General features: G+C 37.3%; 1 protein-coding gene across 44 annotated transcripts in view; it reads left to right on the top strand.

Annotated features, from left to right (window-relative positions):
* The window catches only part of TTN (titin), a 285370-nt gene that overhangs the window by 176164 nt on the left and 90750 nt on the right, over positions 1 to 18456 (top strand). For all 44 annotated transcript variants that reach the window (XM_059928202.1, XM_059928193.1, XM_059928195.1 and 41 more), the window contains 29 exons: positions 90 to 216; positions 309 to 572; positions 865 to 1131; positions 1272 to 1535; positions 1624 to 1763; positions 1922 to 2048; positions 2166 to 2432; positions 2562 to 2828; positions 3668 to 3934; positions 4026 to 4165; positions 4586 to 4712; positions 5496 to 5638; positions 9325 to 9448; positions 9982 to 10248; positions 11911 to 12008; positions 12689 to 12857; positions 12954 to 13220; positions 13327 to 13593; positions 13682 to 13960; positions 14052 to 14460; positions 14565 to 14689; positions 14792 to 15058; positions 15840 to 16109; positions 16207 to 16509; positions 16601 to 16903; positions 17154 to 17341; positions 17432 to 17546; positions 17653 to 17937; positions 18043 to 18194. In XM_059928202.1, coding sequence (XP_059784185.1) covers positions 90 to 216; positions 309 to 572; positions 865 to 1131; positions 1272 to 1535; positions 1624 to 1763; positions 1922 to 2048; positions 2166 to 2432; positions 2562 to 2828; positions 3668 to 3934; positions 4026 to 4165; positions 4586 to 4712; positions 5496 to 5638; positions 9325 to 9448; positions 9982 to 10248; positions 11911 to 12008; positions 12689 to 12857; positions 12954 to 13220; positions 13327 to 13593; positions 13682 to 13960; positions 14052 to 14460; positions 14565 to 14689; positions 14792 to 15058; positions 15840 to 16109; positions 16207 to 16509; positions 16601 to 16903; positions 17154 to 17341; positions 17432 to 17546; positions 17653 to 17937; positions 18043 to 18194 — 6288 coding nt within the window. The remainder of the gene's footprint in view (positions 1 to 89; positions 217 to 308; positions 573 to 864; positions 1132 to 1271; positions 1536 to 1623; positions 1764 to 1921; positions 2049 to 2165; positions 2433 to 2561; positions 2829 to 3667; positions 3935 to 4025; positions 4166 to 4585; positions 4713 to 5495; positions 5639 to 9324; positions 9449 to 9981; positions 10249 to 11910; positions 12009 to 12688; positions 12858 to 12953; positions 13221 to 13326; positions 13594 to 13681; positions 13961 to 14051; positions 14461 to 14564; positions 14690 to 14791; positions 15059 to 15839; positions 16110 to 16206; positions 16510 to 16600; positions 16904 to 17153; positions 17342 to 17431; positions 17547 to 17652; positions 17938 to 18042; positions 18195 to 18456) is intronic.

Genomic DNA, 18456 nt, shown 5'->3' with positions numbered 1-18456 from the left:
TAGTATTACAGTTATTTTTATGACTGTAGAAATCTGTATCTGAAACATTCTATCTCATTCAAATGCTAACTAAAACTGCCATTTTTCAGACGTGTGAAATCAAGGCAGATGGTGGAAAACGCTTCTTGACTTTGCACAAAGTCAAACTGGATCAGGCCGGTGAAGTTCTTTACCAGGCACTTAATGCAGTCACGACTGCCATTCTGACAGTAAAAGGTATTGGCCTTTAGAACTCGTGGAGTGTGCCCAACTTCATGTTATAGTCCTCTGCATTCTGAAAAACCTCATTCTTAATGTTTGATTTTCAGAAATCGAACTTGACTTTGCCGTGCCCCTGAAGGATGTCACGGTCCCAGTAAAGCGACAGGCTCGATTTGAATGTGTCCTCACTCGAGAGGCAAATGTTATATGGTCTAAAGGACCTGATATAATCAAGTCATCTGACAAGTTTGATATCATTACTGATGGAAAGAAACACATTCTTGTCATCAATAATTCTCAGTTTGATGACGAAGGGGTCTATACTGCTGAAATGGAGGGCAAGAAGACCTCAGCACAATTATTTGTTACAGGTGAGAGCTGGTGAGATCTGCCTCTAACATCCCATAGTTAGGCACATGAATATCTGACTTTAAAGACAGAACACCAAGTTCTAACAGCTGTAAGTGACCATTGGCCCCATGACTTTATTTTCACATTGCCATCAAAAAAAAACCCCCTTAATTTTTTTTTAATGGAGGATAGCTCCATTTGAAAAGGTGACTCAGTAAATGCCATGTGAAACAGATTCTTTCTACCAGACAGATTAGAGTGGAATATTTCTGAACTAAATTGTATTTCTGAGCATATTACCTTGCATTGCAGGTATAAGATTGAAATTCATATCACCTCTGGAAGATCAAACAGTGAAAGAAGGTGAAACAGCAACTTTTGTCTGTGAACTTTCTCATGAAAAAATGCACGTAGTCTGGTTCAAAAATGATGCCAAACTCCACACAAGCAGAACTGTACTCATCTCATCGGAGGGCAAGCTTCACAAGCTGGAAATGAGAGAAGTGACACTGGATGATATATCCCAGATCAAAGCTCAGGTTCAGGACCTGAGCTCCACAGCAAATCTGAAGGTCTTAGGTATATGTGACCAACTATAACCAGAGAGCCAGTTTTTCGATGGTGGGAGTGGGTAATAGTTAAACATTTTGCAAGCTGTAACTCTTTAATTACCTTTCATTTTCACGTTCTTCTGATTATCTGCTGAATGTCTTTTACAGAGGCCGATCCCTACTTCACTATGAAATTACATGAGAAGACTGGAGTCGAGAAGGATGAGATTATTCTGAAGTGTGAAGTGAGCAAAGATGTGCCAGTGAAATGGTTTAAAGACGGGGAAGAGATTGTACCTTCACCCAAATACTCTATCAAGGCAGATGGCCTGCGCCGCATCTTAAAAATCAAAAAGGCAGAACTGAAAGACAAAGGCGAATACATGTGTGACTGTGGCACAGACAAGACAAAAGCAAATGTCACTGTTGAGGGTGAGTTGCGTAAAATTTTTAAATGTACCCTATCTGAACCTGCAGTTTATTTGTTCAGTCATTCGAACAAAAGTCTGTATAATTTCAGCCCAACTAATAAAAGTGGAAAAACCTCTGCATGGAGTAGAAGTGTTTGTGGGTGAAACAGCTCGCTTTGAAATCGAACTTTCTGAACCAGATGTCCATGGCCAGTGGAAATTAAAAGGAGAGCCTTTAACTGCTTCCCCTGTAAGTCACAATGATCTGATCACACAGGCGGGGGGCTTGCTTGGTTGTTGGTGAAAAATGATACATTTCTGGTATGAAATGTCTTGATTATTTGTAGGAATAACCAGTGATGAAAATGATGTTCTCCTTCTCTTTCCTCCTAACCTCACTCCAAACAGGACTGTGAAATCATTGAAGATGGGAAGAAGCATATTCTGGTCCTTTATAACTGCCGGCTGGATATGACAGGCAAGGTCTCCTTCCAAGCCGCCAACGCTAAATCTGCAGCCAATCTGAAAGTGAAAGGTACACTCCACCTACCAGCCACCCTTCTGTATTTTCTTTGCCAGGCTTCCTTATGAGACCCAGAATTGATGAATGGAATCATATTCTGGCGTCATTCACACCCTCTTCTTTTTTCAGAATTGCCACTTATCTTCATCACGCCTCTCAGTGATGTTAAAGTCTTTGAGAAAGATGAGGCTAAGTTTGAGTGTGAAGTATCCAGGGAGCCCAAAACATACCGTTGGCTGAAAGGAACCCAGATAATCACAGGCGATGACAAAACTGAGCTTCTTAAGGACGGCACTAGGCATTCGCTGGTGATCAAATCTGCTGCTTTTGAAGATGAAGCAAAATACATATTTGAAGCTGAAGATAAGCACACAAGTGGCAAACTGATCATTGAAGGTAAACAGTTTTATCAGATAGGCCAACTTTAATTGCTTTTTTTTTTTTTTTTTTTTTTTTTGCTTTTATATATCCTCCTTTAAGGACTGGAATTAATAAGGGTTTTTTTTTTTTTTTTTTTCTTGATAGGAATCCAACTCAAATTCCTCACCCCACTCAAGGATGTAACAGCCAAAGAGAGGGAAAGTGCTGTGTTTACTGTGGAGCTGTCCCATGATAACATTCGTGTTCACTGGTTCAAGAACGACCAGCGCCTGCATACCAGCAAGTTGGTCTCAAAGCATGATGAAGGGAAAACCCATTCCATCACATTCAAAGACCTCTCTATTGATGACACCTCTCAAATTAAAGTAGAAGCTATGGGGTTAAGTTCAGAAGCCAAACTCACTGTACTAGGTAGGTGCTTTTTTTTTTTCAATTTAATTTTATTGCATTCAATTCATCAGAAATTCGTGGAGTATCTACTATATAAAATTCTTTCAAGGGTTATATTGCATGAAAGCAACACCTGTCCTTAAGAAACTATCAGGTATATTATTAGGCTTGTTTCTCAAATGTTTTTACCTAAAAATATGAGGATTTTAAAGGGATAGACTCTGGCTCACAAAATAGCCAGTTCAAATCAGAATTAAAACTCAATTAATTATTGAGCCCTGTCATGTTTAAAATAGGAATATAAATACTTCTTCTCCCCTCACTTTATCAAAATTATTTCAGAAAAATGTTTTTCAAGTCCCTAGGAATCACAGAACTTACATTAATAGAGCTCTTTGTTTTTCCTGGGCCCTTAGTATTAGGCAGATTATATATAAAGTCTAACGTATATAGAAACTATCAAAGGCAAACGATTGATATAAGAAAAACTAATAATGTGAATCTGAAAGCTTACAGGTAAACTAGTCATAAGAGATTTGCTAAGAAATTAAAAATTCATCTGAATACTGAAGGAACACATAATTAGGTTTGAAGTTAAATTTCATTGTATCTTTCAAACTACTGTTAATAAAATAGTTCAAAATATAATATAGCTGGATTAGATTTTGATAAATCCCAGGCATTGATTCTGTTTCTAACTTTTAGAGAACTTTTGAACATAAACATGTTAAATGTTTGTGGAAGCATGGTGCAATTTCTAAACATACCCAGACCTCTGTGAGCTGCCTCTTAAACTTTCTAAGAGACTGTCATCTCCTTAAGTGGTTAATAAAATTTTTTCACTTATACTTTACTTGCAGAGGGAGATCCATACTTTACAGGAAAGCTTCAAGATTACACTGGCACAGAGAAAGATGAAGTGATTCTACAGTGTGAAATTAGCAGAGCAGATGCACCGGTGAAATGGTTTAAAGATGGACAGGAGATAAAGCCATCTAAAAATGCTGTTATTAAGGCAGATGGCAAGAAGCGCATGCTAATCCTAAAGAAAGCCTTGAAATCAGATATTGGACAGTACACCTGTGACTGTGGGACAGATAAGACCTCAGGAAACCTTGAGATTGAGGGTAAGGAAATTTCCACAAGTTTCACTGTTGAAGCTGTTGGAGTTATTTCTGCCAGAGGCCAATGACACATGCTGACCCTGCGCTTTTCTAGATCGGGAAATTAAACTGGTGCGACCCCTGTACAGCGTGGAGGTGATGGAGACTGAGACGGCCCGCTTTGAAACCGAAATCTCGGAAGATGATATCCACGCCAACTGGAAACTCAAGGGAGAGGCACTACTCCAAACACCTGTAAGGCTATTTCTGAACTTGTCAACACCTAGAGGAGCTGTATGAAATAGAAAAGGACAGGAGAAAAGTCAGACTGCACGCAAGGCATTTAAAACATATCAGGTTCTTTAACCTCAAACCAAAGAGAGCTATTAGGGTCTATGAATGGGCTTGGACAGGTACACTTGCATTATTTTTGACCCAGCATAGTGGTATGAGGCTGTAGATATTCTGTGATGCCGCTAGTTGGTTCAAAATGATGCGGCTAAAATAAACATTGCCTTCATGAATAATATTTGTTAGCTTTCTTTCACAAAACTCAAAATTATATAGTCACCTCACCAGTTATTTGTAAATTCCTTTAATTAAGATATTATATCCTCAGAAAAAAATACCAAAGAAGATGATTGCCTACAAAACCTTTTCTTTCTTTGGGTACAGGAGTGTGAGATCAAGGAAGAAGGCAAAATGCACTTCCTTATTTTGCACAACTGCCGCCTGGACCAGACCGGTGGGGTAGATTTCCAAGCTGCCAATGTTAAATCTAGTGCCCACCTCCGAGTAAAACGTAAGTATTATGTGTTTCTGCTGAAAACAAATTGTATAGTTCTGCAGCAAATGGATGTGAGTGAAATTAACTGGATTTATTCAATTAATTAGAAAACATTTTTAAAGTATAGAAACTGGCTTTCTTGTATTTACTTTTTGTCATCCTCATACAACTGTGGTTCAGATTCTAAAGTTTTGGAAATTTCACTGACCTTGCCATTTGAACAAAAGAAAATTAAGTCAGAATCTCGTAATCCTTTCACTCAAAGTAGATATTCATAGAACAAGAATCTAACTCAGAACACTTAAAGACCCTTAAAGACATCCTTCAAGTGGCTGTACAAGTATAACACCATAAAGAAAAATTTTGCTGTGTGGGCATTTCAGACTCATTTCAGGCTAACATTTTTGGAAGGTGCAAAAGTGTTTATGGATTGGACAGGCTATGAGATTGAGCGGCCCTTGTCCTCTCCCAATCAGAGGCTTGGTTATTTTGGAAGTTGCATACCTTACGTAGCAAGAGGAACTTGACGCCCGGCACAGAGACAGATGCAGCACTAATTTCCCGCTGACCTTACATATCAGAAAGAAAGGGCCCCTACAGATACCCACTCTCAGGCCACTAGCTCTCCCCTTCTGGGCACCAAGGGGCCACGTCCACATGGGAGTGAGAACAGTGGGCAGTCCTGTGGCTCTTTCCTTCTTGAAGAGAGCAACCGTGGAGATTAATAACTAAATCTGTATTTATCCTTTTGGAATTACAAAATGAGTCACCCACGGCTTTTTCCTTCCTCTCGCAAAGCACGAGTCATTGGTCTTCTGAGGCCTCTAAAGGATGTCACAGTGACTGCAGGAGAAACAGCCACCTTCCACTGCGAGCTGTCTTATGAGGATATCCCAGTGGAATGGTACCTCAGAGGGAAGAAACTAGAGCCCAGCGATAAGGTAAGAAGCAGGAGTGCCGTTGCCTTGCCTTGCTCTTCCTTTTCCCTCAGTTCTTTCATCTTCACGTGTGTGTCCCTTGTTCTTTGCTTTCCTATGTCCCCTCGTCTCCCTTTCCCTTTCTTTTCCCTACTCAAGCCTGATTTCTGCTGAAATTGTAAAGCAGATTCTTCTCATTTTTGTTGGGTTTAACCTGATGATATTTTTATTGAAATGGAAATTAACATTTTAAGTACGATCAAGTTTTAGGTTTTTGAAGAAAAGGCAAACACTCATTAGCTATCAGTGATAGTTTAATTCATCGAAAGACAGGAAGGATCAAAAAGGCTTTCTGATTCGATGCGTGCTAAGGAGGGTACAGATTAAGTTTTATGGCTAATTCTCTCCATGCTATCTAGTGTTCTGCATATAAGAAGATTAAGAGGAGAGGATGGAAATTCCATTTCAGACAGTTGATCAAGTAGTTGAGATAACTTCTGGGCAGATATCTGCTCTTCAAGCATTTCTCCAAAGCTATTTTTAACCCTCAAGTGCTTTGAGCTGTGCAAATTCTGGAATGCAAGTGGACTATTTAAAGTGCAACGGATGGTGCTGGCAAGAAAGAAGGGCTCTGTGATTACCCACATGTATGAACAAATATACTTTAAGAAGTTTTAGGGAATAACTAGCTTCTGGTGTTACCCCAAATTTCACCCATAAGTAAAAACCAGAGTGATTATTCAGATAGGCCCAAAATACAGTTAACCCAAATTGAGCTATGTATTTTGCCCCCTAAGACAATGTGTGTGTGTCTAAATTATCTTTATAATTCACCATTAATTTTGAATTCTTGAAATAAAATTATAGAAAATGCCCAACGTGGGTTGGAAAGAAAGCGCAGGGCATTTCATTGTTCTCTGTCAGTTTTTTTTCAATATTTTTAGAAAGAGTATCAAATGTGGCATCAAGCTTTCAGTTTAAATCAAGCTGTTAAGAATTATAGGAACGTAATTTAAAAGGGATTCAGTTTAACAAAGAACCACAAAGTTGATTAAAGTATTAGAAGGAAAATGCCTTTGAACAACTGTTCTCAAACAAACAAACAAACAAAAAATTAGTATTCTACCAAAGTGATTGAAAGGTGATTCAGTTAACAGTCATCTGAGAGACAAAATCTGCCTGCTATACTGACAATAATGACCAGTTGATCTCCTTTGTTACCAAGGATAGAAAAAGCAGCCATACGTTCAAATTGCAGCAAGAGAATAAAGTTTAATATGAGGAAACTGTCCTCACCGTGAGGTCTTCTAAATACTGAACTGGGTGATGGAGGCATCTCCACCTTCAAGTTTGCTTTTTAAAAATATACATTTGTCCAATTAAGTGTGCTTTAACTGCTTTCATGTCTAAAGGCAGAGAATTGGTTGACTTCAAAATCCTTTCTAGATCTGTAAATTCATGATTTGAATAAAGGAACACTACTTAAGGACAAATGATATTATTCTTTTGCTACTAAATATTTTTTGCTCAAATTAAGAGCTTTTATTAAAGATCAACCATTATTTCTAATGTAAAAACTATACTATTTTATTTTATTTTATTTTTTATTTTTTTAAATTTTTATTGGAGTATAGTTGATTTACAATGTTGTGTTAGTTTCAGGTATACAGCAAAGTGAATCTGTTATACACATACATATATCCACTCTTTTTTAGATTCTTTTTCCATATAGGCCATTACAGAGTATTGAGTAGAGTTCCCTGTGCTATACAGTAGGTCATTATTAGTTATCTATTTTATTTATAGTAGTATATATAAAAACTATGCTATTTTAAATTAAAATGTAGACTCCTAAAAATCTGAGTTACATTTCTTTTACTAAAATACACACACACACACACACACACATTTATCTTATTGTCACGGAACTTTTTTCTCAGGTTAGAAAGGATCACCTTACTATAATTCTATTGGGCCTTTTTGTGTCTCTCTTGGCATAGGAATTTTAATCTTTTACTTTAGCCACCTAAAATAATTCAGCCTTTTGTAAACTTGCTGGTATATTATTAAAAGTCTCTTTTTATAAAGAACTTAAATATAAACTGTGAAATAAAGTCATTTTACTACATTTTGCAAGTTTTGTTTAAATTAAGTCTATCAGAACAAACTAGCTATTATCAATTTAATTCAGACCTTTCATCTTCACTTTGGTATAGTTTTTGGAGGCTAAACATTCTGCAACCAAACAAAAACACATTATTAGAATAGAAAATCGAAAGAGAAAATTTCAGAAATGAGTTGTGGTTTTTTTCCCCCCTTTGGCCATCAGTCCAGGAAAAGACTGCTAAGTCCTAAATGGCCATTGAGAATTTTGTATTTAAACTTTAATAGCTTGGTCACAGTCATAATGCCTATTGTATTATAGTAATATGCTTCCATTATAAGTTAACAATATTTTAAAGGAATAATCTCTAACATTATCTTTACATAATCTACCACAAAATCTTCAGCATTCACATTATTGGTTTATTTTTATAAAGTAGCTGTTAGTTTTTTTCCCTTTAACATAATCAGCGTATACTGTATATGAGCTATTTCCTAAGAACCACTGTGTTCTGAGCCAAGTTCTCAGTAACAGAATATTCTAGAGTAGCCTCAGAGGAATTTCAATGATAAAACAACATGTTAACAGATAAGACATACCTGTTGGTGGATTAGAACCTGAGATACATTTTAAAATAGCCCTAAATCACAGTCCAAATTTTAAATTCAAAATTTATATTGAAACGTCATCACAGAAACGATTTTTCTCCCATTCAAGCACCATGTCCTTGAATAAGTAGCTGTATTCCTAGGACATATCTTAATTACCTTCTCCTATTTATTTTCCCTTATTATATTTTTGGCTTTCTCAATTATTAAGGTAGTTATATTAATAACCATGCCCAGCTCTTCACCAAGGAAAAACCTTTATATGAAATTTTATTCCTGACTCTTTTTTTTACACCAGCATAATAAACAGTTCCACTGGTGAAAAATTTTGACATTATTCTTAACTGTAAGTGAACTGTGAAGCAAAGTCAATCTGTATGATAGGGCACAGTGTCTTACGGAATTTTTGGATGGTAGAACTAGAAGAACCTCCAATTCTTTCTTTTATATTCTTTTTCTCTTCCAGTTTTATTGATATATAATTGACGTACAGCACTGTATAAGTTTAAGGTGTACAGCACAATGATGTGACTTACGTATATCATGAAATAATTACCATAATGTTTCATGAAGATCCATTATCTCATATAGATATTAAAGATATAGAAAAAAATTGTTTTCCTATGATGAGAACTCTTAGGATTTACCCTCTTAACAACTTTCATATGTAACATAGAGCAGTGTTAATTATATCTATCATGTTGTACATTACATCGCTAGTACTTATTTATCTTATAAATAGAAGTTTCTACCTTTTGACTGCCTTCATCCAGTGAACCCCCATCCTCACCCCACACCCCGAGAAAATACAGATCTGATCTCTTCTTCTGTGAGTTTGTTTGTTTTTGAAGTATAATTGACCTATAATACTATATTAGTTCCTGGTACATAACATAGTGATTCTATATTTCTATAGATCTCAAAATGATCACCATGATAAATTTAGTTACCATGCATATATTCTTAAACTGCACCTTTTTTTTTTTTCAAAAAACTAGGTGGTCACACGTTCAGAAGGAAGAGTTCATACACTTACTCTGAGGGATGTAAAGTTAGAAGATGCTGGAGAAGTCCAACTAGTAGCAAAAGATTTCAAAACGCAAGCCAACCTCTTCGTGAAAGGTAATCACATGGCTTATTTTTAAAAACATGTATAATGCAGAGGTTCATAAATAATGCCAACTCTCAACTATCTGTATATGGTAAGTACCACAGATCATTAAAATCCACCAAATATCAGAAAGTCTAATTTTACTTTTTGGCTTAACAAAATAGTTCACAGACTACTAAAAAAAAAAAAAGCCAAAATTGGCTAGAATAGGTTTTACTTCCTTTTTCCATCCCCACTGTTTTTACTGCATTTCATAAACAGCTGGAGGAAGAATTATTATCAATATGTATCTATCACTCTCTTAACCAAGAGTTGGCTATTATTTCCTTGATGTTTCATATTCTCTAAAAATGCTTTTCCTCTGTATATTAAAATAATGATGAAACATCATTATTAGACGAAAACATCTGAGTGGAATCAAAACTTACAAATGAAACTTAAAAACAGAAAAGCCCTCAAGATACAAGAGGAAAATTGAGGAGGTGCTGAAACTCTTAGAGAAGGAAAGGAGAAATACCTTGGCTAATTAGTATGATTCTTTCAGAACCCCCGGTTGAATTCACTAAGCCTCTTGAGGACCAGACGGTCGAAGAGGAAGCCACTGCGGTATTGGAGTGTGAAGTATCCCGAGAAAATGCTAAGGTGAAATGGTTCAAAAATGGGACAGAAATTCTCAAAAGCAAGAAGTATGAAATTGTTGCTGATGGCAGGGTCAGGAAACTTATTATACACGGCTGCACCCCAGAGGACATTAAAACATACACATGCGATGCTAAGGATTTTAAGACTTCCTGTAACCTGAACGTCGTGCGTAAGTATTCTTACACAGCACTTTTCACTTGCAACTCTTTGATAACAACAACAAAAAAAACCCCACTTTTTGCATGCCCTTCGTGGCCTAACCGCATTTCTTGGCAACTTACAGTATCGATACTGACGTAACATGATATTTTATGTGTTTAAAAAAAAAGAGAGAGAGGTCCTTCCACTACATCTGGTCTGAGAAGGGCCGAGTGATCACTTTTTGCTCTGCTTCTCACTGAGTAGTGAGAGATGTGCTCTTTGTCTACATGGGGTAAGCCTACTGCAGGAATATCCCAATACAGATGAGGACAAATTGAATTTAAAAAGACAAGAAGGGTGTCATAAAAAAGAAAGGAAAGGAAATGAAAGCAATTTCCACTTGGAAGGAAAATGAATTTTCAGGTATGACGAACCACTAGAAAGTGGTCATGAAATTTCAGTCTGAATAGGAGCACACTAGAGGTCTGCTGTAATATGATAAATCCCATTCACATAATGCTGTCTCTGAGAATAAGAATGGAAAAAAAGATGGAGAGAAGCCTGTATCCTTTGAGTCCTATAAATGAAGAGGGCACTAATGGTTTTTAGCACTACTTCTTCCTCTGGTGGAAAATAAAACGTCTTTTTTCAGAATGCCACATGCTAGCTCATTTTTTTCATTCATTCATTTGTCCAGCAATAATATTTTAGTGTCTTTATTTTTGTGCAGTATTTTCTATTGGTTTAGTTGCTTCCCATCTGTCAACAGCTCATAGTGGCTTGGATTGTGCTTCCATGCATCTTGGTCTGTTTTATTCTTTCCAGTTTGTGGCTGCTCTGCTTTCGCTTATGACAGAATAGCTTCTTGGGTCTCCTTCTTACCTTTGTTACCTACTTTATCCCTACTCTAAGAAGGCTCAGCAACAATGAGCATATCTTCAAGCCTATTAGCCAGCACTTGTGTCCCAGAATTTCATTGATCAAGAAAGGGCATCTTGGGAAGGACTCACAAGGAACCCTGAAAGAAGGAAGGGCATGTGGGCAGCTCTCCAATCCTATATTTCCACCAACTTAATTCTGGAGATAAATGAAACCAGAGATTAGAAAAAAAAAAAAATCACCCTTCCATTCAAAGCATGTTGTTTTGTCACACTAATGGACTTTATACCTGACTTATACGTGACCTCTTTGAAGCTGACACACACCAAAAAAGCTGAATGTATGTGATTTCAATTGCAAACTCATGTCTCTTAGCCATAGACAAGACTGATCATAGCTTTTCAAGCTGCACTATCATTGAATTCTTCTAATTTCCCAAAGATTATGCTGCCTGCCTTAAATAAGATAACGATTCTTTGCTACTGGTGTTTCCTTTGATGATATCAACTTTCAACTCTGGAGTAGTATCAATGAAGATTTTTCCTCTAGCTGTCATTCAGAACTGAGCTGGCAATAGATAGATAGAGAGATAGATAGATAGGAGGAATTAGTTGGACATATATTATGCCACATAATTTTATGAAAACTAAGAGATATGTAAAATGCAAAGTATCACAACTGAATGGCAGCTCCAAGTGATTTCCAAATCAGCTGTAGCCTGCTAATATGAAAAAGCCTGCAAAAGCACCATAGTATGTCAGAGTGAATTTCTAGAAACCTCATTCTGAATTCTGATGACCTTCTCTTACAGCTCCTCATGTGGACTTCTTAAGACCACTCACCGATCTTCAAGTTAAAGAAAAAGAAATGGCTCGGTTTGAGTGTGAAATTTCCCGAGAAAATGCCAAGGTCTGTGATTGTGTGGTTGCTAACTTGTGTTTTCTGATAACTTTGTTTACTTTTGGTCTGACCAAAATGAAAAAAAAAAAAAAATGAATCAAACCTCTCTGTAGTCATCACTTTACTTTTAGATTAATGATTATTACTTTAGTGTGAGATACATACTTGATTTAATTGTTCTCTTTTTAGTATTACTATTATTCATTTGCTGTTACTTGAAAAGCACTGGACTTGCAATCAGGAGATTTAGATATTATTAATTTGAACCATATGAAATTGATGTTTTCTTAGGTTAAAAACAATCAAATAAAAAAAAAAATCAAATACCAGCAATTTCATATGTCTCAACTCAGTACTCCTGGTTGCCATTAACTACCATTGGCGAGTCAACTTTGAGTCCTGGAAAACAAAGGAGTTGGTCTGCATGAAATCCAAGGCCCTCTACGGCTCTAATACATGATCCCATTATTTTTAATAACTGATAGTAGTATCACAGCTGCTCACTTAATGATTGAAGCAGTTTGTTCTTGTTTTTTGGGGTTTGGTTATATTTACCACTTTGGTTCTTCTTCATAATGTAAAGTCTTATTGACTGCTTTTAGAAAAGCTTAGGATCATAGTTCCTCTTAAGGACACACATGTGAAGGAACAACAGAACTGATAAAGGTATTTATTTATCTTAAATATAGGTTCAGTGGTTTAAAGATGGTGCTGAAATTAAAAAGGGCAAAAAATATGACATCATATCTAAGGGAGCAGTCCGCATTCTTGTCATCAACAAATGTCTACTGGCTGATGAAGCAGAATATTCCTGTGAAGTAAGGACAGCGCAAACTTCTGGCATGCTGACAGTCCTGGGTAAGAATGAAGTCTTTCTTTGCAGGAGTATATGTGTTGGGAAAAAAAAAATTTCCGGTTTAATTCAATGTTTATTGTTTTTAACTCTTCTTGCAGAAGAAGAAGCTGTCTTTACAAAAAATCTTACCAACATTGAAGTTAGTGAAACAGACACTATAAAACTGGTTTGCGAGGTCTCCAAGCCCAGAGCAGAAGTAATTTGGTACAAAGGAGATGAAGAGATCATTGAAACAGGAAGATATGAAATACTTACTGTTGGACGAAAGAGAAGCCTGATCATTCAGAATGCTCACCTGGAAGACACTGGCAACTACAACTGCCGACTCCCAAGTTCTCGAACCGATGGCAAAGTCAAAGTTCACGGTATGAAAATTACAGTGAATACTATTGTATTTTAAGAAAATCATACTTGTTGCATGTAAGGTACAAATGCTTAATTTTTCAATATCTTGCAACTTTTTCTTTCCAGAACTTGCTGCTGAATTTATCTCAAAGCCTCAAAACGTTGAAATACTTGAAGGAGAAAAGGCTGAATTTGTCTGCTCTATATCAAAGGAAAGCTTTGCAGTCCAGTGGAAGAGAGATGATAAGACACTTGAATCTGGAGATAAATATGACATAATTGCTGATGGCAAAAAGAGGATCCTAGTTGTGAAAGATGCCACATTACAAGATATGGGCACTTACGTAGTCATGGTTGGGGCTGCCAGAGCAGCCGCTCACTTGACAGTAATTGGTAAGTTTGTTTGTGCTTCTTGGATTTACTTATATTTGCACCACATTAGTACTTCTTCATACTATAAAATCTTGTTGATTGCTTTCAGAAAAACTCAGGATCATAGTTCCTCTGAAGAACACCCGTGTGAAGGAACAACAAGAAGCTGTCTTTAACTGTGAGGTCAATACCGAAGGTGCCAAAGCCAAATGGTTCAGAAATGAAGAAGTCATATTTGATAGTTCAAAATACATTATTCTCCAAAAAGACCTGGTCTACACCCTCAGAATTAGAGATGCACAATTAGATGATCAAGCCAACTATAATGTGTCTCTGACCAATCACAGAGGTGAAAATGTTAAGAGTGCAGCCGATCTAATCGTAGAAGGTAAGTCACTTATTTGACATTAGAGATTTTAAAAATCAATTTCTATTATGAAAACAATTAAAATCAACACTCTTCTTCTCCTTTCCAACAGAGGAAGACCTTAGGATCACTGAGCCTCTTAAAGATATTGAAACAATGGAGAAGAAATCTGTCACATTCTGGTGCAAGGTGAACCGTCTCAATGTAAGACTGAACTGGACCAAAAACGGAGAAGAGGTGGCTTTTGACAACCGTGTTTTGTACAGAATTGATAAATATAAGCACTCTCTAATCATTAAAGACTGTGGCTTCCCAGATGAAGGTGAATACATTGTCACTGCTGGACAAGATAAATCTGTTGCTGAACTTCTCATCATAGAAGCCCCTACAGAATTTGTGGAACACTTGGAAGACCAGACAGTCACTGAGTTTGACGATGCTGTCTTCTCCTGCCAGCTCTCCAGAGAGAAAGCAAATGTAAAATGGTACAGAAACGGGAGAGAAATCAAAGAAGGCAAAAAGTACGTGAGAGCTTCTCAGTCTCTATTTCTGTAGCTATATATACAAGCTTGCCAATTTAGTGGTCATTATGCAAGCTAACCAATAATTCAATCTCTTCTTTTAGATACAAATTTGAAAAAGATGGCAGAATACATAGACTCATTATAAAAGACTGCAGGCTGGATGATGAATGTGAATATGCTTGTGGAGTAGAAGACAGGAGGTCTCGAGCTAGACTCTTTGTGGAAGGTACATATTAAGTGAAAGGACGATTTTTAATACTAGTACGTTTTTAAATGTTGTTAATCCCAATACAAACATGTTTGTATTTGTTTCACATTTTCTTTTCAGAAATCCCTGTTGAGATCATCAGGCCTCCCCAAGACATCCTTGAAGCCCCTGGTACTGATGTTGTCTTTTTAGCTGAGCTCAACAAAGATAAGGTGGAAGTCCAGTGGCTAAAAAACAACATGATTATTGTCCAGAGTGACAAACACCAGATGATGAGTGAAGGAAAGATACACAGGCTACAGATTTGTGACATTAAGCCCCGTGACCAGGGTGAATACAGATTTATTGCCAAAGACAAAGAAGCCAGAGCTAAGCTTGAACTGGCAGGTAAGTCCCTTTCTTTTATTTTCAAACATCCTTACAATACCACAGATACTGGGTAGGTTTCAGATTTCACAGTTAATTAATGAGAAAATGTTTGTGAAAGCTTTTTATTCCTATTAAGCCTTGTCCACATGTTAACTATTCTAATTCCTCTTACCACCAAGTGTCCTGAGTAAGAGGAAATTGACAGCATTGCTCTTTACATGCGATAACCTTGCACAGCTCCTGGCACACGGCAGCTGTTCGTTAACTCCTAGAATTAACCTATTGCCCTGAGAGTCTTCCAAGCAAACCCAGACCTAGAGACAGCCCCATTCTTTTCTACTTTCCAGATCCCTGTGGGGCATCTTAGGTCTGTTCTCATCCTGACGCAAGCTTCCAAGACAACCTTAGAGGACGGCATTTTGAAAGAGCCATTAATGTACCTCTTGCGCATAAGAACAAGTTTGTCTGGTTTATCTTGAACTAAGTATGAGGTGCCTATTTTATATAAAAAACAGAAAACCAAAAACATGTTCTGTGCACTATATTCAGGCCTCTGTTATTATTATTGGCAAAGAATGGAGATTTTGTAGTCTCATATCATACTTAGTCCTCTATTCTTCAGAGTCTGATAATTTGCAAAATAAGCTGTGAGAACTCTTAAGTCAGCTAGTGTTCTCTCCTGTAAAGTTACTGTGACATGTAACCAGTATTTGCTAACAAATGCATAGTAAAGAAGCTATGGCATAGCTGGACTACAATAAATAACTCAAAAGTATTCACATATTATTTTTCTCACTAGCTGCACCTAAAATCAAGACAGCTGACCAAGACCTGGCAGTTGATATTGGCCAGCCTCTGACCATGGTGGTGCCCTATGATGCCTACCCCAAAGCAGAAGCTGAGTGGTTTAAAGAAAATGAACCTCTGTCTTCAAAAACTGTTGATACTACAGCTGAACAGACTTCTTTCAGAATTTTAGAAGCCAAGAAAGGAGACAAAGGAAGGTATAAAATTGTGCTTCAGAACAAACATGGAAAAGCAGAAGCATTCATCAATTTACAAGTTATTGGTAAGCCCTTGAGTCACTTGGACTTTATTGGCAAAGCACAACTAAAAGCGTGATAACACACTTAAAAAAAAAAAAAAAATGTATATGTGAATTCCAGATGTTCCTGGGCCAGTACGTAACTTAGAAGTGACAGAAACACTTGATGGTGAAGTGAGCCTCGCTTGGGAAGAACCATTAACTGATGGTGGAAGCAAAATCATAGGTTATGTTGTTGAAAGACGTGACGTCAAGAGAAAGACCTGGGTTCTGGCCACTGACCGTGCAGATAGTTGTGAGTTTACTGTCACTAGACTACAAAAAGGAGGAGTTGAGTACCTATTCCGTGTGAGCGCCAGAAACAGAGTCGGCACTGGTGAACCAGTAGAAACTGACAGTCCTGTAGAAGCAAGGAGTAAATATGGTAAGAAGAAGTTTTTAAGTAAATTGTAAACTAGCTTATCTTTGCTTTTATCCCTGAGATAACCTAAAGCCCGTGTTTTCTGGAAATCCAGATGTTCCAGGCCCTCCTTTGAATGTAACGATCACTGATGTGAACAGATTTGGTGTCTCATTGACATGGGAACCACCAGAGTATGATGGAGGTGCCGAGATCACGAACTACGTCATTGAATTAAGGGACAAGACTTCTATCAGATGGGAAACTGCCATGACAGTAAGAGCTGAAGACCTGTCTGCAACTGTCACTGATGTGGTGGAAGGACAGGAGTACAGTTTCCGGGTTAGGGCCCAAAACCGAATTGGAGTTGGAAAACCAAGTGCAGCCACACCCTTCGTCAAAGTTGCTGATCCGATTGGTGAGTCCATCAAAAAGAAGGGAAATAAGTACTCCATTTAACCAAGAAATTAAGCTTATTGATTAAAATAAATCAAATTAAACAGAAGTTAATGAAAAGAACATCAGAAAAATTTGAGCAAAATTGTAGAAATCCAGACTGTGCCTGCTTGTATCCAGTGAATATGGGGATGATAGAAGTGATTACAGCATTATCTTAATAAGCTGTCACTGAATTAAATGGTATGCTCCAACTCTTTCTTCCAATCCAGAGAGACCAAGTCCTCCTGTGAACCTAAACTCCTCAGATCAGACTCAGTCATCAGTTCAGCTCACATGGGAACCTCCTCTGAAAGATGGAGGAGGCCCAATATTGGGCTATATAATAGAACGATGTGAAGAAGGAAAAGATAATTGGATTCGTTGCAATAAGAAACTTGTCCCTGAACTGACTTACAAGGTAGGGCATGTGTATCTAAAATAAATAGTCGGTAAATGATCATGGACTTAAATGTATATGTATTTTACAAATGTTGATTCATAATTTTAGATTACTGGATTACAAAAAGGAAATAAATATTTATATCGAGTATCTGCAGAAAATGAAGCTGGTGTTTCAGATCCATCTGAAATTCTTGGTCCTCTAACTGCTGATGATGCATTTGGTAAATGGATATTTTATTTTTAGATTTGGGAACAGCACGTAGCTACTTTGGGGTACCAGGGATTTAAATACAGTACTGGAAACTCATTAAGTTTTCTCTTTGGTAGTTGAACCAACAATGGATTTAAGTGCATTTAAAGATGGCCTGGAAGTTATTGTGCCAAATCCTATCAAGATCCTGGTTCCAAGCACAGGCTATCCAAGGCCAACTGCTACCTGGTCTTTTGGAGATAAAGTACTAGAAGCGGGAGACCGTGTGAAAATGAAAACCCTATCTGCCTATGCTGAGCTTATCATTTCTCCAAGTGAACGTCCAGACAAGGGCATTTATATGCTGAAGTTAGAAAACCGTGTGAAAGCAATTTCTGGGGAGATTGATGTCAGTGTAATTGGTAAGGAACTAAACTTTTGTGATCTAAGGTGATTTGACAGTATTAACAAATATTGGTTCAAGCTATTAATGATAATGATTTCTGACTGCATTTTTTTTTTTTCAGCTCGCCCAAGTGCACCCAAAGAACTGAAATTCGGTGCGATAACCAGGGACTCAGTACATCTGACTTGGGAACCACCAGATGATGATGGAGGAAGTCCATTAACCGGATATGTTGTTGAAAAGCGAGAAGTCAGCCGGAAAACATGGACTAAAGTGAGTTTTGAGCAGCAACTCCAGAAAAGAGAGTGGGGGAAATCCCGGAATGTTGAGATGCCTTGCAAAGTTTTTATGTTTTTACCTTTACCTTGCTGAAAAAGTACCTAAAACTTTTAAAAATGTATTGATGCTAATGCTTCCTGAGGTAGTTCAACCAAGATTTGGTGTAATTGCCTCATTTTGTGAGCCTTACTAGATTTTCAGCTAGGTTTATTAAAAAATAAAACAAAACTTACCTACTCACTTGGTACCTGATAAG

This window comes from Balaenoptera ricei, chromosome 7 (genome assembly GCF_028023285.1).
Source record: "Balaenoptera ricei isolate mBalRic1 chromosome 7, mBalRic1.hap2, whole genome shotgun sequence".
NCBI classification, from domain to species: Eukaryota; Metazoa; Chordata; class Mammalia; order Artiodactyla; family Balaenopteridae; genus Balaenoptera; species Balaenoptera ricei.
Note: the sequence above shows the minus strand (reverse complement) of the source record. Positions and strands in the feature narration are given on the sequence as shown.